A 22,843-nucleotide genomic window follows, 5' to 3' on the forward strand; every position below is an offset into this window, starting at 1 on the left:
TCTGCAGTGAAGAAGGCATCATTTCCAGCTCAAGTGTCCTAGTCAATGCCCTTTGTTTTTGGCAAAGAAGGATTCCAGTACCTTCTCTTTACTGCCGCATTCATTTCAACCTTCTCTGCAGGCTGCATTAGAGGCCACAGCCCTTGGCATCCAATTGCAGCACTCTGGGCATTGGGGATTTTCTTTGCCACCTCTGGGCTCTGTTTTGTCAGCAGTTTCTGCTTTGGAGTTCCCCTGCGCTGTAACATTCTGAACATTGCACTAACGCAGAAACTCAGGGCGCCACAGAGGCAGAAATGGCCACTCTAGCTCCCTAAAGGGGAACATGAAACCAAGAGCAGCGGTGAGCTAGTCAGGGAGGGAACATGTTCCAGGCAGACGCTGAGGAACTGAGAGCAGCACAGTCGCCCGGGGCACTGGAGTTATGTCTGCATCTCCCCAGCCCCACTTCCCTGGAGCTTGGATGATGTGAACACATGCAAAGGGCTGACTGGGTGCCTCCACTCATACCTCCCTCTCTGCATTCAGTCCTGCTTGAGCCCCCAGCCTTGTCAGGCCCTCTGTAAGGATAAGGAATGAGTAAGACGTTTTTGTTTGTTTTTGGGAAGAAGTCTCGCTCTTTTGCCTACACTGGAGTACAGTGGCGCAATCTCGGCTCACTGCAACCTCTGTTTCCAGGGTTCAAGTGGTTCTCCAGCCTCAGCCTCCTGAGTAGCTGGGATTACAGGTGTCCCCTACCACTCTCGGCTAGTTTTTGTATTTTTAGTAGAGACGGGGTTTTGCAATGTTGGCCAGGCTGGTCTCAAACTCCTGCTCTCAGGTGATCTGCCCACCTCAGCCTCCCAAGTGTTGGGATTACAGGCATGAGCTACTGCGCCTGGCCAGGAGTGAGTAAGATTTTGAACGTTTTTCTTCACCATGAGCTCAAACCTTGAATGGAAGAAAAATCACACTCACTTAGTTATGGTGTCAGTGAGGATCGTATCGTGTAGATGGTTTACTGCGATGAATGGGATCACACAGGGATGTACAAAGAATAATGGAGGATGGAGTAAAGGGCAGTTTCAGAAATGGAGAAAAAATTACTAGAGACATCTTGTATGACTCCGACATTCATTTAGGATTGGGTGCTGTCTCCCCATGTTCTACCAGGCTGGGCAGTACACAGCAGTTTTGTTAATAAGCTGTTAATAATAACATTAGGTCCTCCCGGAGTTTCAGGGGCTTGGAGAAGGGGAGGCTGCCAAGAAGGAAGGCCTGGCAAAGTGATATTCCTGACTGGGTGCGGTGGCTCACGCCTGTAATCCCAGCACTTTGGGAGGCCGAGGCGGGCGGATCACCTGAGGTCAGGTGTTTGAGACCAGCCCAGCCAACATGGTGAAACCCCGGCTCTACTAAAATTACAAATATTAGCGGGGTGTGGTGGTGGATACCTGTAATCCCAGCTACTTGGGAGGCTGAGGCAGGAGAATCACTTGAACCTGGGAGGCAGAGGTTGCAATGAGCCGAGATAATGCAACTGCACTCCAGCCTGGGTGACAGAGTGAGACTCTACTTCAAAAAAAAAAAAAAAGTGATAGTCCTAAGGGAAAGGCTTGCTTGCATTGGGGATTTTTTATTTTTTGACATTAAAACTCACCTTGGTGTAAGCACCTTTTGTCCTCGTCATAGCAATGATGGCACTTATTTATGCACCAAATGTTAAGGCACCTGCCAGAGACCAGGCAGTGTGCTGGTGGCTGGAAGAAGAGGGGGCTCTTTGCTTCTAGGAGTCATGGCCTGATGGAAGAAATGGGCAAGTCATCACAGAGTGATGGTGTTATAGTAGGGCTGAACACAGGAAGGAGTGCTCAAGGCTGCAGGAGGCAGGATGGGGAAAACTTCATAGACAAGGTGACATTTCAGTTGTTTTAAAGGGAGGGAGGGGAAAAGAACGGCTTAGGGCAAGACATAGATTAGAGACGGCACACTGTTTTCAGGGGCAGTGAGAAGTTTGCTCTGACATTGTGTGCGTGCACCCACTGAGCATGGGGACAGAGTAAGTGCCCAGGGAGAGGAATTGCAGCTGCGGAGAAGACAGGGGTCAGACTCTGATACAGCACCTGGTTAAAACACATTCTTCCCACTCATGGATCTGCTCAGGCAGGTCCTCCCTTCCTGCAGACCATGCAGAATGCTCTGGATGTTACCATTTCACTAAACCATTGTCTCATTTAGGTACCACATCTGGCTCTTTCCGGCTGCCGGGAGAAAAGTATGGGAAAGCGGAGGTTTGGGAAGGGGCTGTGATTGTGCAACAGGCAATTTTACATTGCTTTCTCATGTTTGGCTTGCATTCAATGTTTAAAAATTCAGAAAAGTCATGCTTGAGAAAAGGTACGAATATTAGATTCACAAATAATGATTCGTAATTTTACAGGAAATTTTCATTGAGTGTTTTTCTAGAGAAAGTATAAGAAACTTATACTTTCGCTCTTGTTGCCCAGGCTGAAGTGCAATGGAGCAATCTTGGCTCACTGCAATCTCCGCTTCCCGGATTCAAGTGATTCTCCTGCCTCAGCCTCCCAAATGGCTGGGATTACAGGCCCCTGCTATATGCCCGACTGATTTTTGTATTTTTAGTAGAGATGGGGTTTCTCCATGTTGGCCAGGCTAGTCTCTAATATTTGTATTTTTTGTAGAGACGGGGTTTCTCCATGTCGCTGAGGCTGGTCTCCAACTCCTGGGCTCAACTGATCTGCCTGCCTTGGCGTCCCAAAGTGCGGGATTACAGGTGTGAGCTACTGTGCCCAGCCTCTCATTTAATTCTTACAAAGATCTCTGAAGTAAAAGTGTGAGGCCTATTTATCTGTGGTTTTTTTTTTTTTTCCACCTTCATCAGTGCAAAGCAGGTGGAAAATTCTCCCCGGCCCTTTTTTACTTTTCCTCATTGCATTGAACAGTAAATATGGTTAAGAAATGCAGGTTGCAGACAGTTCTCTTCCTTGGTCATTTTAAACCATTTGTTTGGTATCTTTTATGTGCCAAATACTCTCTTAGGCTCTAGTCAGAACAGACAAATCAGTTTATACCTTACATTTTTGGATATTTACGAGTGGAAACGTCAATTATCATGGACTAAGAACCTCATAGCAATGGCTATAGAACTGAAGCCAATGAGACAGACACAGAAGCTCTTGGAAGCTTTTATCACAAAACAAATGATTCAATGGTAAACTGGTAAATAACAAGATATATTTAAATCCATTAAGCTTAACGCGGATGGCGGTAGGGAATACGAGAATACAAACAATATAATTAGAGGTTACTTTGTTTTAAATTAATTTGAGTCTCGTTATTTACTCCCTTGCCAAGTAGTAGTTTTGTGAGCTAATAGGAAACTCCTCTCCACTGCCGTCCGCCGCAAAGCAGGGACTGACTGTTGGTTTTTGAAAAGTAGAAAGGCATATTTTAAGCTTTCTCAGACACTTGACTTTAACCATTACCAATTGACAGCAATACTTGCCGACATCATCTCACCTTGCTTGCGGCATATCAGATTGCTGAAGAGGGAAGTGCTTCACTTTCTCCTTCAGATGCACAGCTAAATTGAACTTGAATTAACCACCGGTGAAACTTTCTGCGTGCCCTACAGCTCCTTTCTGGGACTTCAGATTTTTAGAGATACAGGACTGAAAAGGAGAATTTTATACCTTCTCTGAGTCGGGAAGGATGGACATTCCCCTAAGGTGGCTAAGGTGGTGAAGGGCATAAAGATTGGAAGTCAGGCCCACAGCAGTCCGAATTATTCCGGATTTTTCTAGCTAAGCTTTGCTGAGCAGGTGTGAGCCAATTACATATTCTTTCTCCCCCCACCTCCCCCGCGCCATGGCTTGGATTACGTAGGGATTCTATGTATCCTTTGACCTCAAGCAGAGAAGCCTGAGAGCTACGAGGGCTGGTCCAGATGTTGTACTTATTCTACCCGCCAGGGCAACCTCCCACGGGGGTTGGCCCTGGTAGATTCCTGAGGATCAATTGGATCAGCGTTTTTCTTTCCCAGGGACCCTGAAGTTAGAGCATCCCAGCATGGCTTGGACAGGCAAAGCTAAGGGGTCCCAGGCCTGCTCAACTGCTAGGGCCACGAAGGGGCCTTGAGTGCCGTTTAAAGTGACTAGGCTCTGCTTGGGCAGTCAGGACACTCTTGGTTTTAACTCCAATTCAGTGGGTTTTCCCCAAGACTGTTTCCCTTTCCTGTGGGATATAAAATCTTCCTTTCTTGCTCCTCCACAGTTCATCTCCTACTGTCTGCCTCACGGTGCGGTGTGGGGCCCATCCATTCGCCCGGCAAACCCTCAGGCCCCCGGGGCGCTGGGATGCCAGCAGCTGCCCCCGACAGCGCTGCAGGCACCAGCGAAATGCGCTGCGCCCCCACGCACCCCGCCGGGGGCCGAGCTGGGCGTGACTGTAAAGCGGGCGCACAGGGCCCACATCGGGCCACCTCGGCCTCGGCGGGCTGCGGTTGCTCCCCACTCCTCCGCTCCACTAAGTTCCTCGCGGCCGGAAGGCACAAAAGGATGTTTCAGGGCGGAGTTTCCCATACCCCGCAGCCTTCCCCGGATGCCTCCTTCCCGGCTCGGAGTTGGAAGGGTTTCCTCAGGGCTCTCATTTCCTGCAGCCCGGCGCCTCCACGCGGGCCAGATCCCGTCTCTGCAGCCTCCCCTCGGCCCGCGCCCATTCCCCGCCCCCAGGAGCCGGGCCCGGACGCTCCCGGGTGCAGCCGCCCTCTCCAGGGCCGGGCGTGGCGTGGCCCTCCCCGCCTGTTTCCCGCCCGCCGCCGTTCGAGTCCTCAGCCGAGCCAGGGCGGGGGCCAGGGGAGCTCAGCGCCAGCAACGGCGGGGGAGGAGGGCCCGGGCGCCCTCCCGGGCCGCGCGGCGCCGGCCGGCGGTGCAGTCGCGCGCTTGCCGCCAGCGAAGCCATTGGCTCGGCGCAGTCACCCCACGCGGGGCTGCCGCGGCGGCCGCCGCGGATTGGCGCGCGAGCGCGCAGGCACCGGGGCGCGCGCGGGCGAGTGCATGCCGCCCCCAAGCCCCGCCGTCTCCGGGTCCCACCCCTCCCCCCGGCCGCGACGACCATCCCTCCATTGTCCCTGCGTGGCCCAGGCCGCGTCTGGGGCCGACGCCAAACCCGGTCCCCACCGCCCCGGCCCGAAGAAAGCGCGCGAAAGGCGCGCTCCCCGCGCGGGCGCCCGCGCCGCCTGCCGCCCCCGGCCGCTCACTGCCGCATTTCGCGCTCTCGCGCCGCGCCCCGCCCCACCGGCCCAAATTTGCATATTACAGGTCGCAGCCAATCGCTGCTCGTCTCTCTCGAAGCGGATGGCTTTTGCCTGAGAGGAAAGGGAGTGGCTGGCGGCGCATGCGCCACGGTGGCCGACTTGAACCGAGGCTTTTATTGCTGTAGTTTATTTCCACCCCCTTCCCTCCTGTTTCTCTCTCTCCCTCTCTCTCTCTCGCTCTCTTTTTTTTTCCGCCCTAGCTGGGGCTGTGTTGGAGGAGAGGAAGAAAGAGAGACAGAGGATTGCATTCATCCCTTACGTTCTTGAAATTTCCTAATAGCAAGACCAGCTAAGCGGTTGCACCTTTTTCAATCTTGCAAAGGAAAAAAACAAAACAAAAAAAAAATAAACCCGAGTCCCCTTCCCGGCAGTTTTTGCCTTAAAGCTGCCCTCTTGAAATTAATTTTTTCCCAGGAGAGAGATGTCTTATCAGGGGAAGAAAAATATTCCACGCATCACGGTGAGTTTGGTACTTGGGAAATCTGCGGTCGGCCAGTCACCTTTTGTAGCACAGAAGGTCTAAGGAATTTTTAAAAAGGAGGGGAAAGAAGAGGGACCGAACTTTTTTTTTCTTTCTGTTGCTAACGGAGGCGATGGTGATGGTGGTGGTGGTTGTGGGAGATGCAGTGATCCAAGATTAGAAGTCGCATCGTTTATAAGGCATTAAACAGGAGCGCGAGTGCACGAAGGTAGCCTTAGGTAGCGCGCCAGACCCGGTGTATCTTTTATTGTCAGTGAGAGATGCTGCAGCGCCGGCCTGCGGGGTGCGAGCAAATGGATGCCAGATTGAATATGCATGCTTGGAGCTCGGATATTGTTCTCTGGGCTGCGTGCTGCGAGGCTGGACTCCTCCAGCAGCGGTGGGGAGATGGGGACTTGGATCCTCTCCGGGTCTTCCGCCCCCTCCCAAAAAGGGCTTTCTGGAGCCTTCTCCGGGTCCTTGGAAAAAGGAGCGGGTTTGAGCCCGAAGACGTAATGACAGCAGAGGGATGCTGAAAAGGGCAGGGTGTACCGGAATGGTGTGGAAACGGCAAGGATAAACAGGGACGAAGTGATGAGCAGAGGAGGAAGGCGGGGGGCCAGGCGGGGGCTTCTTGTTGGCCAGGAACCGGTTTTGGGTGCCGTCCCCGGTTTTCTCGCTCTGTAGTTCGGGGCCAGGGCCCTGGAGGGGATTCGGGCTCGTTTTCGCGTCCCTTTTCCGCCCCTTCTGCCGCCCAGGAGGCGTCCGTGTTGGCGCATACAAAGCGGGCTGCAGGGTGGGCGCGGGGACCGCGGCGAGCGGCCGGGCGCTAATGGCGCTGCGCGACGCGGGAGCAGATGGCCCGGCCCCGGCCAGACAATGATCGCGGCGGCCGGAGGGCTCGGCGCGGTGCTGGGGCCTGGACTTGTTGGTTTGCAAACCACAGGGAAAACGTCTGTGCCGTTAGCGATGCCTCAGAGATCAGCACCGGTCTTGCTCCCACCTCTCCCCTGCTCCCGCCCTCTCCCCATATTTTCCTGGAAAAATTCGTTCCTCCTATTCTTTCCATCCCCAGTGAAATCCCAGGGACGGGGGAACGCCAGGGAAATTCATTGTTATATAAGGATGTGCAGTCGCAACCGGCCAGCTGATTCCCGGGTAGAACCCAGGACTGAGGCAGAGATCGAAAGAGTCTTTTAAAACAGTCAGGATGTGTTTTTAGGGCTGGATGTAGGGACGCGCTTTGGCTCTGGTTTTCTTTTTAGCCATGGGCACCCCGGCTTCCTCTTCGTGCACAAGGGCACACCCATCCGCAGGAGAGAGAAGGAGAGCAAATGCATAGGGGAGGGGGCGTGTGCTTGGAGGATTTTCTAGGATGAGCTGAAGAAGGGCGCTAGCTTCTTCTTGAAGGTAAAAGACCCAAGATCCCAAAGGGCCGGGCACGGGGCACCCTCCCTTGTGTGTTCACTGCGCTGGAGGAAGGAGTGGTGACTCTGGGGAGGGAGGATGGAGAGCAGATTTGCAGCAAGCCTCAAATAATTTGCTGTCTTCGTGAATGAACAGGCAGCTTCATTTTGACAGTGTGGGGAGAAAAAAAAAATAAAAGCAAACAATCAACAAGACTTTTTTTTTTTTTTTTAAGAGCGCCCCCCCATCCTTTAAAAAATCTGGTTGCATTATCATAGGACCTATAGCATGGTATTCCTCCCTCCCTCACCACTGGCAGCCTCTTATGTAAGAGCCTTCTGGAAGGCACTAGAGTGAACGGGGGTGTGGTGTTTCACTTTTTTTCTTGGCATCATGTTGGCTCGGGGTATTCGCAGTGATGACTGGGGCAGGTACCACAGTGACTGTGGAGGCAGGAGGTGAAGGGCGAGGCCGCTCCTTGCCTTCCAGGTGATATTTATTCCATGGATGCTTAGAGGTCTGGGAGGGAGGTGGAGATCATTGTAAACAGAGGACGAGTGCACTGGTTTGGGTGACCTGGGCAAGTGGCCTAACCTCTCTGAGCCTCAGTTTCCTTATGTGTCATGGAAATAGACACATCCACCTCACAGATTTCTTTCGAGGCTCTGACGGCATGATGTGTATGGCAGGGCTTTGTAAAGGTCTTTACACTTACCTTATACAGGTGCAGGAATTATTGTTGGCTGTTGTCCCTTGGCTTTCCAAAGTCTACGTCAGGATCAAGGACCCTGCAGTGTACAAAATTAAAGTGATCTTATTGGTTTTCAGTATGTTAGAGAGACAGTAAATACTTTATGAACTAAGGTGTGTGTATTTGTGTAAAATTATCTTTTCCCCTTGCTCTCTAGTAGCTTATCTCTTTTTTAAAGATTTTCTATGATTTTCTTTTCTTGGTAACCGCTAAAGAGAGATAGCACTTGCTGAGAATATTGTTTCGTAACTGAATTTTGAGTTAACTATTGCCAAAAGAATTTAATTCTTTAATTAAATGAAAAGGGCAATGTATGGTTCAGCTTGCAAGGTTTAAGCCCATTCTGAATAATACAGGTGCATATTTACTGAACACGCGATGCCAGCATTCCCTTTCATTTGCTAGCATTTGCAATAACGGTGAGTCATAATGTAGCATTTCTGTCACATTCTCAGCCTTTATCTGCTGCTTGTCCTTTATTTTTTTTTTTGCATAAGTATCACCGGTTAAAATATAAGTGCATCAGCAATCTGTAGTGCATTGCATCTTAGAATTTGCTATCTCATGTACTTATTCATGGGAGTTTACCTTTTTCTTAACAGCCTAGTTAAAATGGCATAAATGGCGTGTTTTTTGTAGTCTTTTCCCTCCCTTTTTGCTATACTTGCTGTGATTTACCTCAAAGATAAATGCAAATATAAAGGACATACTGAATGGAAACCTTGCTATGGTTGAATCCAGTGTTTGTGTGGTATATCCTGTGACAACAGACTTTTTGGTCAATTGTGCTTGACGCAGTCTTTCTAAGACATGGCCTTCCTATATGTGGGTGTTTTTTGTTTGTTTGTTTGTTTTTAAATTGAGGTTTAGCCAAAAGCCATTTTATTTTAAAAAGTACTTTTTTTTTTTTTTGAGCTGAAGTCTTGCTGTGTAACCCAGGGTGGAGTGCGGTGATGTGATCTCGGTTCACTACAACCTCCGCCTGCTGCTTCAAGCAATTCTCCTGCCTCAGCCTCCCAAGTAGCTGGGATTACAGGTGCCCACCACCGCGTCCAGCCCAGTTTTTGTATTTTTAGTAGAGATGGGGTTTCACCATGTTGGCTAGACTGGTCTCAAACTCCTGACCTCAGGTGATCCGCCCGCCTCGGCCTTTCCAAGTGCTGGGATTACAGGCGTGAGCCACTGTGCCCGGCCCTATCTTCTTTATATGAAATAATTTTCACTGCTTTTTTTTTTTTTTCCTTTGGAGTTCAATGTCTAATTGAAAGAGATGATTCGTTTATCTAGGATAAGCTTTCCCTGTGTGTTCTGACTCATCAGGTGATGAATACGTTGCCACATACAGGCTTACCTTTGTCACTGAACCTTTCCAAAATGGGCTTATTTTGAACATCACTTTTGAATAGTGAAAATGTATCCTTAGCTCACATATCTTAGTACCTGTTTCTCACAGGTCAGTTACGTGTTGTGACCTTACTGCCTCTTTGTTTCAGAGCGATCGTCTTCTGATCAAAGGAGGTAAAATTGTTAATGATGACCAGTCGTTCTATGCAGACATATACATGGAAGATGGGTTGATCAAGTAAGTGTAACTCATGATATACAGATGTATTTGAACACTTTCCAGGCTTTCCAAGTATTAGCTACCATTAGCATCCATAGTATCAAACTTTAGGAACATCAGAGAGTGACCAACTTAGTAACTGTTTTTAAATGGGTTTTGATTGGTGGTAATTAGTGAATTTGAAAACTCAAATTTAGGGAATTCAAAGCAACAATTAATGTACACTCGTTGCATTATGTATTATGTAATTTACTATTTTTAACTGAGGCGATATGATATCTTTTTGTTGCCAGCTCAAATACTTGGTTTGTGATATGTTGAATGTATTAAAGGTTTTCCTAGAATGTAGTTGTTTGGGTTGGATTGCCCAAAGAATGCAAACGTGAAAGACAGTCTCCTCTATTAAGACAGCACGTCTGCTTTCTTCATCAAGAGTCCAAGTTGGAGGGGCCAAAGAAAGACACCGAGTTAATTACCAAGTAATACAGACAAATTACTGCCTAAATCCTGAGGGAATTTTAGGTTTTATTCTACGTGGCAACTAGTGCAAATAAGACTGCCCTTGTGTTTATTGTGTTAGTGTTACAAAGGAGAAGCAACAGAGCAGTTCCTGAGTTTGGGTATTTTTGGACGCCAGAGGGTTAAGGAAGCTGAGTTCATCCCAGTATCCTCCTGCCCTTCCTACTGGGGCAGCTCCCTGGGCTCTGGAGAAATAGCACATCTGTTTAAAGACAAACACTGCAGCCAGTGACAGCTTTTAAATAAGCAGCATTCATCAAGGGATAGCTTTAAACCAGTCCAGAGGAGTGGAAAACTGGAGTGGCCTGGGAGCTCACACCCAGATTTACGAACCTAAAATAGATTTTAACATTTCCACGTTTAATGTTTTCTCCATGTGTGTTTGCTGTGACAGTCTCAGCTGCAGGCTCTCAAATGCCATGACTTTCATGTTCCATTTTCCCCCAATTATAAGACGGCACGATCTGGTCTGGTAGAACGACACTGGCCCAGAAGTGTACAGGCCTGTGTGCTATTTTTACTCATCACTAATTTGTTCTAGAACTTTATCGACTTCTCCTAGATTAATATTCCTTTTAAAAAAATTGGTAGAATGATGTAAAAATATTTTTTTTTTTTTTTTTTTGAGGCAGAGTCTCGCTCTGCCACCCAGGCTGGAGTGCAGTGGCCGGATCTCAGCTCACTGCAAGCTCCGCCTCCCGGGTTCACGCCATTCTCCTGCCTCAGCCTCCCAAGTAGCTGGGACTACAGGCGCCCACCACCTCGCCCGGCTAGTTTTTTGTATTTTTTAGTAGAGACGGGGTTTCACTGTGTTCGCCAGGATGGTCTCGATCTCCTGACCTTGTGATCCGCCCGTCTCGGCCTCCCAAAGTGGTAAAAATATTTTTTAAAAATTGGAACTGAATCATGTCCCCCAACATAATGAATATTCATTTTTCTGCCTTTTTAAATTATATTTCAGCTGTTAGCTTTTTCATTATCTGAATAACTGAACACATGCTTCCAAAATTTTAAATCATTGCAATCATAGTATTCACTTTTTTTTTTTTTTTTTTGCTTTGTTTTGTTCTACCTCACCCTTCCACCCCTATTTTCCCTCTGGTGAAAAGGATATGATAAAAATAAATGTTTGCAAAGTACAGCCAGGTCTGGAGAAACTTGCTATAGGATAATTAGCTCAATTGCAGGTGTTGTAAAGAAAGTTTAATGACAGTTTTTAGAAATACCCTGGGGCCTTGTTATCATTTGATTTTGGGGGGTTTCTTGGGAACAAAATGTCTTTGAGTGGGGCCTCTGGTGCCTTATTTAACTTTTGCTTTCTAGTATACTCTGCATTGCCTCTTGCTGGGGGATAGGAGTATATAGTGTTTTTATTATGAATCATGACAATGATCTGAAAAGCTCACAGCACAGAGTGGAGGATAGTTTATAGGTTAGTGAAAGTAGCTGTCAGATCCCATTTGAGTCCACGTTTCATTTACAACCCTTATCACCAACCCTGTTTATTTAGGCAAATAGGAGAAAATCTGATTGTGCCAGGAGGGGTGAAGACCATCGAGGCCCACTCCCGGATGGTGATCCCCGGAGGAATTGACGTCCACACTCGTTTCCAGATGCCTGACCAGGGAATGACGTCTGCTGATGATTTCTTCCAAGGAACCAAGGCGGCCCTGGCTGGGGGAACCACCATGATTAGTAAGAAGTTTAAAAATCATCATTGCAGTGCTTAGGAAGTGTGAGAGTTTGCAAATAAGTCTGTGCTGTTTGATTCTCTTCTTCCAAAGCTTGCTGTCCTGAGCCACAGTTCAATCTACCAAATAAGGGGGTGAGGATGTGTTAGTCATTTGTCTTATTTATTTATGCTCATTTTCTGTCAAATTGTAAGTTCTCCCATTGAACTGGAGAGTATGGTTCTAAGGAGTTTTGATAAGATGAATGGCTTCTTGCTTTCTCTCTGTGTGGACTTTTGTCTTTCTTGACCCCAAAACGTGGTTTTGAAAACATGGCATTTGAAGTCATCTTCAGCGCCACCAACTTTAAGCCATTGAGCATAAGTATTTGATTGTGATTTTTAGAAAAATTCCTAAGAGCGCTTCTTTCTAGAATGAGGATGGGATGCAAATAATGAAATGTTGAAGCAGGAACTCCTATTCCTCTGATATGAAAATCAAATGGAGGCGATACTCTCTAGGCTGGGTTTAACATAAAAGGAATTGGGCAGCCCTGCCTGGAGGGGAACCCCCAGATAATAATTGTCTTTTAGATATGAAAATTGCTGGCACCCACAGTTGGGTGCCCCTTACGTATTGTTCCAAGGACTTTGTGCTTTTTTTTTTTTTTTTTTGATACGGAGTTTAGCTCTTGTTGCCCATGCTGGAGTGCAATGGCACAATCTGGGCTCACTGCAACCTCCCGTCCCAGGTTCAAGTGATTCTCCTGCCTCAGCCACCCGAGTAGCTGGGACTATAGGCATGCACCACTACGCCTGGATAATTTTGTATTTTTAGTAGAAGCGGGGTTTCTCCATGTTGGTCAGCTGATCTCGAACTCCCGACCTCAGGTGATCTGCCCGCCTTGGCCTCCCAAAGTGCTGAGATTACAGGCGTGAGCCACCGTGCCTGGCTGCTTTGTGCTTTTTGTTTAACCAAATCTGAACTGTATTCGCAGCACTGTGACACAGCACACATAGTATTAGGGTTTGCTTGTGAACTGCCAGATTCCAGCATGCCCACTGATTGTCCTTTTGACAACTGTCATTTTGTTTTTGAGGAGGTGGACGAGCTGCACAGTGGCCCGTCAGATACATATTTTTTTAAAGAAAGGATTGCATCCAAGAGTGAAAGTCAGCATGGAGTCTGTCATATATGAAAAGCTAGCAGTTCAGTTCAGAAGAGGGTCTGAGTAGAAAGAACTTAGCTATTTCTGCTATAGAAAAACCTTTCTTACTGGTTATTTTTCCGAGTGGTGGTTTTTTAGCTTGTGGTTTTGGGGTCTATCTGGAAGCTTCTTTTCTATCTTGCCTGAGCTAGAGGAATGTTGCCCTGCCATCCCCTCCTAGTCTGAGTTCCCCTGCATTTTAAACCACAACTCACCCTCTGGTGTTCTCTCTGTCCTGGTCTTCAGGGTCTGAAGCATCAGGAACAGCCCTCTCCTGTTTCAGCTTTCTTGGCACCGCTGAGAAAAACCTCCAAGTGTAAGCCTTGCGACTTGTGTCTTGCTGCACATGTTGCCCTGTAACCTGGTGGGTGCCATTTTCCAGGGATGTCGGGGGGACCTTTCGTTCTCACCTAGGGAGAGCAGAGCCTGCACCTTGTCATTTGCTGGGGAATCACTGGCACCTGTGGGCATTTCTGCCTCTCCTCCAGGGCAGGCTGTGGAGAAACACTTGAACTTAGAGAAGCTTAGACTGTTTGGGTGTCAGCTGGGAAGGCCTAATCAGGGTGATCATCTGCCTCGGTTTGGAGTTCACAGGGAGACCCTGCAGGCCCCTGGATTGGTCACAGAGAGTCAATAAGCCATTAAAAACAATATTTCTCTGGCTGGACGCTGTGGTTCATGCCTGTGATTCCAGCACTTTGGGAGGCCGAGGCAGGTGGATCACTTGAGGTCAGGAATTTGAGACTAGCCTAGCCAATATGGCGAATCTACTACAAATACAAAAATTAGCCAGGCATGGTGGCGTGCTCCTGGAGTCCCAGCTATTTGGGAGGCTGAGGCAGGAGAATCTTTGAACCCAGGAGGCAGAGGTTGCAGTGAGCTGAGATTGCACCACTGCACTCTATCCTGAGCAATAGAATGAGACTCCATCTCAAAAAAAAACAAACAAAAAAATTCTCGCGTGAATGGTCAGTGTCATCTATCATTGGAGAGAGAAATGCCCCCAGCCAGGAGTTAGGAGTCTGGAGTGCTGGCCCCCTTCCGACACTGACTTGCTGTGTAAACTTGAGTCACTACCCTACTCCATGCTCTAGCTGTGCGTCTACAGTGAGGGATTTGCACTAGGTAACCCTGGAAGTCCTTTCCAGCCCCCTACATTCGACCATTCACTGAAACTCATTCACTGAAACTCAGAGAGATTTTGCCTCTAATCAGGTACACTTTGCTCAGCAGATACAGAAAAGCCCTGTTTTCTCTCACACTTGCTGGAAAGAACCCCTCAGCCCACCATCTCTTGTCCTGCGTTCCTGGATCTGCCTCTTCCCTCCACACGTTCGCCCCATGCTTTGGCCCCCGCTCTTGTTTTTGACTCTTTCCTGCCTTCCCTTCCCCACCATTGGAGCATCGCCTTCTTGCCACCACCCTGAATTTCTCTTCCCCCTCAGCGTCTGTGGCCTTCTTTCCATTCATCCAGATGGGTTCCTTCTGTTTAGGGACGAGGGACATCCCCCTCTGAGTGCCGCACCTGGCCCAGGGAGCTCCGAAGAGTCAGCAGATGGCCTTATGGGCAGGTGGTCTGGAAGGGGGAGTGAAGAGTCTGACCACCTGCTCTGCTTCCTTGGCCGGAATGCTATGGCATTTGCACGGAGGCTGTGTGATGCAATCCGGCGATAGAGCGGGGCATCCAATGAGCGAACCTCAAGGAATAAAAGTTATCAGAGGGGGCAGTGTATGGTTACCATTGTGACCCCCAAATGCCATTGCTTCTATAGTCTGGGAAAAGTACTAACTACTCTTGCAAATAACCACCTATGGTTACTGACCCCTGTAGAATTTCTACTAGCCTGCCTTTCCCTGGGGGAGGGAATGGTAATAATACAGATGAGGAACTGAGGAATTGTTTTCCTTTTTCTGTTTGCTGGTCATACGTTCCACATTGCTTTAAGTGAGTGAGTCCTGAGATTTGCTTCACAGAGAAGGAGGCCTTGCAAAGAGAATAGCTTAATGCTACTTCATTGGCACGTATGACCTGCTGCTTTCTTTGACTTAATGTATTGAGTCCAGAAAGAAATGCTTGGGGTGCTTTGGAAACTTCACAGGCCCACTGCTGCTTGCTGAAATAAACAATCGAAGTGAATTGGTACAAGAATCTCCCTCTTCCTCCCAACTCCCCCCAGCCCCACCCCTGGGCACTCCACCCTCCTGGCTTTCTGGCCTTCTCCAGACCATGTCACCATGTCACCTGCCCTCACAGGTAAATCCTTACCTGCCTCCCTGCTGGCTCTGCATTTCCCAGGTCACAGGCCCTGGAGGCTCCTTTCTGTCTGAAATGGTGCTGCATGTAGAGGAAAACACATTTTCTCAGTTTAAAATACTCCCAAATATTCTCAGTTTAAAAAAGGAGATGGCATGTCAGCAGCAGAAGATAATATTATTGCCATTAAACAGAGCCTGCTATTGAGAATCGCACAATGAGATCTTTATGAGGAGGACTCAGTGTGGAGCAGGGGGAACGTCCTTTGCCCTTTCCACCCAGTGGTGGGTGGGCAGAGACGGCAGACATACCCTGCAGGCGGCATCCAGACCGGCTGAGGGGTTGCGGGGGCAGCCTCATTGCTGCTTGGGGAAAACCCTACGGACTTCCCAGGGCCTTCATGGTCATTTGAGTTTAGGATCCCAGAGTTTCTAGCAAGCAGCTGGGAACAGTTACCTCTATTTTATAGAGGGGAAGACTGAGGCCAGAGGGACAGACACGACTTGCCAACACTTACCCTGTGCGTCGGTGCAGTTGGCCAGGTGTGGAACATACACCTGTAGCTCTGGCCTCGCTGTTTGCCATGGGCCACCTTTGCTCTCAGCCTCAGTGGCCTCATCTGCAAAATGGGGCAAGTTTTGACAGAGGTGGACTGTGGTGGCACCACAACAGCATCTGCCCAGTAGTGAGCACTCCCACGTGGTAGCTATTGTCATTCCATCCTTGCTGGGTACTGGCACCCTCCCATCTCTTGTACACTGAGCTCTACTCTTCCCCGCACAGCCCAAGAAACAGGCCTCAGCTGCTGGAGGGCTTGACCTGAGCATTCACTGAGAGCGGGTGCTGTCCAGGCATGGCTGGCGGACTGTGTGCTTGGTGTGTTGCCTCTATGGGCTGCATCTTGAAACATTACACTTCCTGGGTCTCACCTTACCTGGTTAAAGTAGCAAATCTGCTGGCGGGGCCTGTGACTCTGTATTTGAATCTGGTGCTTGGGGAGCTGTTTGAAAGCATGACTTTTAGGGGTCCATGCGGGATCTGCACACTTTGGACCTCCAAGGGCTTGGGAACCACTGCTCTAAATGTCATTTCTGTTCATCTGAACTCCAGGCTTTTCCTAGAGGATGTGCTCCCTCAGGCACAACACACCCAGCAGGCTTCCTGGTCCCTGGGCAGCACCACACAGCAGAGACGGGGATTGGACTCTAGCAGGGAGGAGGAGGGGAGGTGCTGCTGCTGCAGGGCTGGAAGGGACCCTCCCTCCTGAGCACCAGCCTTGTCTCTTCTCCTTTGGCTGTGGCTCCCTGGATGTGCATCAGGCACCTCCATCCAACTGTCCCTAGTCGGACTCCCTGTCTGCTTCCTGCCGCTTTTCCAGTGCCCAGTCCTGGAGAGGGCTCCTTCGAGGTCGTGCTGGCAGTATCTGCAGAGTCACCCTGGCATCTTCATGCCCTCGTGCTGCCTCAAGTTGCTTTCATCTCTGTGTAACCTCTTGCACTCATTCCCTTACCCACACGGATTTGACTTTTGTCACCTCTTCCTGGATTTTGGCCCTGATCCTCTGAGGAGTCTCACTGTCTATCCCCCACCTCCTGCCTCTCACCAGGCTGTTTTTCTGGCACAGCTTTCATTGTGCTGCCTTCTTCCTGTGAAGCCTTTAGTGGCTCCCTCTTGCTCAGAGAATCAGCCCAAGGATCAGAGCCCTCCACAACATGGCCTATTCCTGCTGCCCCAGCCCAGACTTGCGTTGTCATCTCAGCCAGGGATGCCCTCCCTTTCTTTCCCTGCCTCTAGAAGCTTCGTCACCGTTGGTGGCCCAGCCTGGGTGCTCCCCATTCACTGATCTCCTCCTGTGATGTGTGGCTGCTGTGTAGCCCCCTCGCAAATGTTGGGCTTTTATTCCACAGCCCAGGTGGCATTCAGCCTTGCGTGTGGTTCAATCAAGGGCCCCTCTGTCTCTTACATTTTCCTATTCCCTGCCGCCTGGGCAGCCTCACTCCTCAGAGTCACTCTGCTAATGCCCATGGGTGAATGAATGAGTGAATGAATGAATACACTAATGAGACTTGGTTTCCTGCTTCCTCTGAGTGATGCCAAGAGACTTAGTGTCACGAGGAGGGAGGAGGGTTTAGGTATCCAATGTGGACTGTGTTCACCCTGGTGGAAGCAGCCGCTTGCTCAGCAGTGGCTCCCTCTGCAGCCCCAGCACCCTGAGTCTCTGTGGTCAGCTCTGGCCGTGGTGGGGGAGGGTGGCAGGAAGGGGAGGCCCAGAGCCCAGGCATGGCCTGTGGTTCTGGATGGGACAGCTCCCTCTGTCCGGACTGTTCTTTAGAAGGGGGTGGGAACAGTAGCTCTCTCATTGGTCCTCTTGCGAGAGAGCCTGCTCTCCAAGTACAGAGGGTCACAACATGGAGAAACCACATGATCCCGACACCACGGTGGACCCAGCTGTCATTCCCCCAAGGGCCTTGGGCTTGTCCCAGCGCTTCCCAGTGAGCCTCCCCATGGAGGCAGGAGGGCTGGGAGGAAGGCGAGGTGGCTTCCTGAAGGGACGTGGCTCCTGAGTGTCACTGCGGTACATCCACGGCTTGTCATTTGTTCATCCATGTGGCATTTGGGTTGCTCCCTCCTTATGGCGAGTACACATGTGTGAAGCCATGCACACACTGTAATATGGATGTGTCTGTAATTGATACTTTGATTATTCCCTTTGCAGCACTCATTTGACTTGGGTTAGAAAGTGTTTACATAAACGCCTGACCACATCAGACCCAAGTTTCAAAGTCCAGGACCAAAGTTGTTGCCACAAAATCTGCCTGTGGCCTGGCGATTAGAAAGCCACGTTATCCAGTGGGCCATTGGTGTGGGCTGGTTCTCCGGGCTCTTCCCCTCATCCCGTCAGTCCCCACATGGTTGAGGTCACACATTTCTCCTAAGGACACGGGTGCCCTCTGCAAGTAGACGCTGGGGGCCTGGGTCCACTCAGGTGTCACTGTGTGAATCTCAGCCTTGAATGGCTGGACTGGAAGAATCCATCCGACCCCTTGGCATAGTTTGGGCTGATCTAATGCCTGGCACTAGAGCGGAGGGATCTCCTAATGCCTGGTGCAGTGCAGAGGAGGAATGACGGAGCATCCCGAGAGACAGCATAGCTCTTCCCGAAGGTCCAGCATGCACACTTTACCAAATGCTTTTCTCATGAAGGGAGTCATTGGGTTGGGCTAGCCAGGTAGGCTGGGTAGGCCTGTGGGGGTTAGGGACTTCTAGGCCCTTCCAGAAGCAAGGGCATCCCCGAATGGGTGTCTAGACCCTGTTTCATGGACATTGTGGCAGTTTTCGTAATATCCCAGGATTTCTTGCCCCTACCGGGCCCTGGGAGCTGGCAGTTACAGTGCTGGAAATGAGCCTGACTCATTGGGGTGGTGATCTTCCACCCCTTCAGGTGCCCTCATCCCAGTTCTGACTCTGCCTATGGGTGTTGCACAAGGAGGCTGGAGAGTCGCAGCACTGGGTGTTTCCCAGTGCTTGGGTCGTCTGACTTGCCCTAGAGCTGGGTCGTACAGACTGTTGGGAACTTCCTGTTGATCCTGCTGGCCTGATTGACAGCTGGAGCCAGGAGTGGAGGTGGGGCCGGTGGGAATGCCAAGCTCTAGGAAGGTCTGCCTGACCTTTAGATGTGAGGGTCAGGCATTCAGTGGTTGGATCTCAGGGTTCCTCATTGCTAGATGAGAGCTTCCATGACACACGTATCCGAGGGTGCCCTTGTCCTGTGTCCTGGCTGAGTGACCTGGGCAGAGACTTCTGAGGACAGCGATTGTGTCCTCTCCATTTTTCTAAGGCCCCCACATGCCCGGAGCTGGCTGTGTGGGCAGCCGGAGAAGCTGCCCAGTGAGTCTGATGGGAGCCAGATCCGTTACTCCTTCTACTCACGATCGCTTGAGCGTCGTTTTCCCTGTTCTCATGTGAAACCTTGTGTGGAACCCCCTCCACCTGAGACATGAGACTGATGAATGCAGAACTGCTCTGGTTGGAATGGTGGGTGGTGGGTGGGCTGTGGGGGAGCCCAGATCCTCTCCGCTTTCTCTTTGTCATCCCCCCATGGCAGCCCCTCTGCCTCTGGAGAATCCCAGAGCTTGGGGAAGCACAGGATGGAAACCACCCCATCCTGCCACTGCCTCCCCCTCTGCCCACCTTCCCTGCAAAGCTTGCAGTGCGACTGGTCCTGGTATAGCCTCCATGTTGAGTTGTAGGGGAAAGGGTGTTCAGTAAGCAGGTATATACCCACGGAGTTGCTTAAGAAAACACCTAACCACACTGTCAGTTTTCAGTAGTTTGTTTAATATCTCTCTCTCTCTGTTCAAGACAAGAACGAGGGTAGAGCGCCTGTTTCATTTTCCCTGCCTAGGTTTGGATTGGTTTTCTTAGCTTTTTATGACAGCCCATAATACGTGAGCATTCTGGCCTTCTTTAAAAAATTAATGGTGGAGAGAGTTTTATTTATTTATTTTTTAGAAATGGTGTCTCACTCTGTCACCTAGGCTGTAGTTCAGTGTTGTGATCATAGCTCACTGCAGCTTTGAACTTCTAGGTTCAGACAATCCTCTTGCCCCAGTAGTTGGGACTGCAGGTGGACACCACTACACCCTGCTAATTTTTTATTTGTTAGTAGAGATGGGGTCTTGCTATGTTGCCCAGGCTGGTCATGAACTCCTGGCCTCAGTTGATCCTCCCACCTTGGCCTCCCAAAGTGCTGGGATTATAGGCGTGAGCCACTGTGCCTGATCGTACATTAGCTTTTTTTTTTTTTTTTTTTGAGATAGAGTTTCACTCTTGTTCCCCAGGCTAGAGTGCAATGGCGCAATCTCGGCTCACTGCAACCTCCACCTCCCAGGTACAAGCCCTTCTCCTGTCTCAGCCTCCCAAGTAGCTCAGATTACAGGCATGCACCAACATGCCCAGCTAATGTTTTTGTATTTAGTAGAGATGGTGTTTCACCATGTTAGGCTGGTCACAAACTCCTGACCTCAGGTGATCTCTCTGCTCGGCCTCCCAGAGTGCTGGGATTACAGGCGTGCGCCACCATGCCCGGCCGGTACGTTAGTTTTAAAGGGAAAATTGACTGTGGGTGGCCAAGGGATTTGTGTTTTCTGACTTAACCATCCATGACTCTGACCCCAAGTCACCCATTAAGGGCTGTTTCTCTCTTTTTTTTTCCTCTTCCTCCCCAAGCTGACCTTTCTCTTTCTTCTTATGAAGTGATTACTGATTTCTTTGGGTTTTGAGGGTTCTGTCTTTGACTCTCTGTGATTGTTGGGTGAAGCCATTTGCTCAAATTCTTTGCTTTTAGAGCGTCTTAACTGCCATGGTAATGATAAAGGGGAGTGACAGTGAGTAGAAATTAGAGTTCTTTCTGGTTAACCCATTTGGGAGGTAGCTTTCTTTGAATATGACTAAGTGTTCCCCTAATGACAGAGGGGATGTTGCTGGGGGTTGGGTCGCGGCAGCTGAGGCTGCTGTCCAGTTAAGGGAATTTTGCAATGAGCTAGGGCAGTGGTTTAAAAACCATGACTGCACATTAGAATCCCCTGGGGAGTTGTAACAAAATGCAGAGACCAGACCTTCTGACTTAATTGTTCTAGGTGGGCCTGGCATTGGTCGTTTTAAAAGCCTCAAGGTGATAGCTGGGATTGAGGATCATGGATCTCAGTTCTTGTTCTGATAGTTGGACTTCTGTTGAAACCGAATGAATGTCTGCCAAGATTTTCCAAAACTCACAGCTGCCCTCTGCGCCCTGTTCCCTGCTCCGTCCTGTCCTCTTCATGGAGGGAGTGGGCTAACACTGTTGCGATCTGGCCAGGGTGGATTCTACAGCCAGATGCTCCCCAGAAGCTTAACCATGGAGGGGCTGAGCTAATTGTCACTAGAAAGAGCCTCCTCCTTCAGTTGCTGTCCTTGGTGTTCAGGAAGGTTTTACTTGGATAATTCCCTACAAGAACACTGGTTAGGACTTGGAGTAAGTGGTGGTGAGCAGCAGCAGGGCTGGCTGCTGGGATGGGGTAGGTGCGAGGGGCAGAGGGGAATTGGAATGTGGACTGCTGTCCACAGCCTGTGGCCACCTGCTGTGCTGGTTTCCCTGAGAAAACCCTACTGTCTTTAGGTTGAATCTGTAGTGTTTATGACCTAATGACTCTCTAATGATAGGTCAGGACTGGAATCTTTCCTTGTGGGGAGCCTGTGAGACAAAAATCAAAAGGGCCTGATAATAACATAGAATCACAGACTCTCAAGGCAGCCATTCACCTCCTTCCCAGCCTCCCTCCCACAGCCAGGCACAGTTTATTGGACCAGGCTTCAGAGGATGGGATTGTAGGTAACTCAACAGGACAGGGATGGGAGCGCTCCAAGAATCAGATCTAAATTTAACTTCTCTTTCTAGAGCTTTCTGTTTGAGCGTGATCATCCTAATGTGTTTCTAGATGGCTATTTCCACATCTGTAAAATGGAGACAACCAATTCTTATTTCTTAGGGCTATGGAAAACGTGAGTTTTTTTGTGCCATACTGTTTAAAAGTAATCATCATGACACCTTTGGAACACGTGTGAAAAGATCTCCCTCTCTCTGTCTCACGTCTGTCTATATCCATCTTTATCTTTCTGTCATCTTCTCTATCTATCTATCTATCTATCTATCTATCATCTGTCTATCTATCTATCTATCTATCTATCTATCTATTCATATATATTTATCTATCTAGCATGACCTGGGATAGGCGAATTCTATAGCCAGGTAGCCTCCACAAGCTTACGAAATGATCATCTACCAAATCTACCATCTATTTCCCTACCCTCCTATCATTTATCTAATCTATCTATACGATGATATATATCTATGTAGTCTATATCTATCTTGATATACCATCTGTCTGTACCTATGATCTATCATCTCTATTTAATCCATCATCTCTATATCTATTGATTATCACTTACCTGTTTTATTTATCCTAATCTATCATTAGTCTATTATCTTTCTAATCTACCTATAGATATCTATTGTCTGTCTAATCTATCAATTGGCCATTCGTGTGTTCATCTTTCCTATACCAAAGATGCAGTTGCATGCCACCTGATTCCAGATGGGTTATCTCACTTCACTGTCACTTGGTGAGATCAGGAAGAGGTCTCCATGATTGTTTCAACTTCAAGCCCATGTACATGAGTTTGCGTTTTGAACACAGCGGGAAAAACAGCGACGTATAAGAAGCTTTCTTATTGGCGGGCATGGTGACTTATGCCTGTAATCCCAGCACTTTGGGAGATCGAGGTGGGAGGATCACTTGAAGCCACCCGGAGTTCAAGTCCAACCTGGGCGGCAAAGTGAAGCCTTGTCTCTACCAAATACATACATAAATAAATAAAAATAATAAAAATTAAAAATTAGCTGGGCATGATGGTACATACCTGTAGTCCCAGCTGCTCAGGAGGCTGAGGTAGGAGGATTGCTTGAGCCCCAGAGTTTTGAGGGTATCGTGAGCTATGATTGTGCCACTGCACTTCAGCCTGGGAGACAGTGAGACCTCATCTTAAAAAAAAAGGTATAATGTAGCTTATAGGGCTTATAATCCTGTAAGAAGACTTCTTATGCAAGAAAATAAAAAATTTACTCTTCCCTTTTTTTTTCCTCCTCCAAATAATCTCTG

General features: G+C 49.1%; 1 protein-coding gene across 1 annotated transcript in view; it reads left to right on the plus strand.

Annotated features, from left to right (window-relative positions):
- The first annotated feature begins 5,314 nt into the window (after nt 1-5,314).
- DPYSL2 (dihydropyrimidinase like 2) overlaps nt 5,315-22,843 on the plus strand; it is an 82,168-nt gene continuing 64,639 nt past the window's right edge. The window contains exons 1-3 of the mRNA XM_033229240.1: nt 5,315-5,774; nt 9,426-9,514; nt 11,526-11,710. Of these exons, the coding sequence (XP_033085131.1) occupies nt 5,736-5,774; nt 9,426-9,514; nt 11,526-11,710 (313 nt within the window). The 5' untranslated portion in view covers nt 5,315-5,735. The remainder of the gene's footprint in view (nt 5,775-9,425; nt 9,515-11,525; nt 11,711-22,843) is intronic.

This window comes from Trachypithecus francoisi, unplaced genomic scaffold (genome assembly GCF_009764315.1).
Source record: "Trachypithecus francoisi isolate TF-2019V2 unplaced genomic scaffold, Tfra_2.0 Contig01440, whole genome shotgun sequence".
NCBI lineage: Eukaryota > Metazoa > Chordata > Mammalia > Primates > Cercopithecidae > Trachypithecus > Trachypithecus francoisi.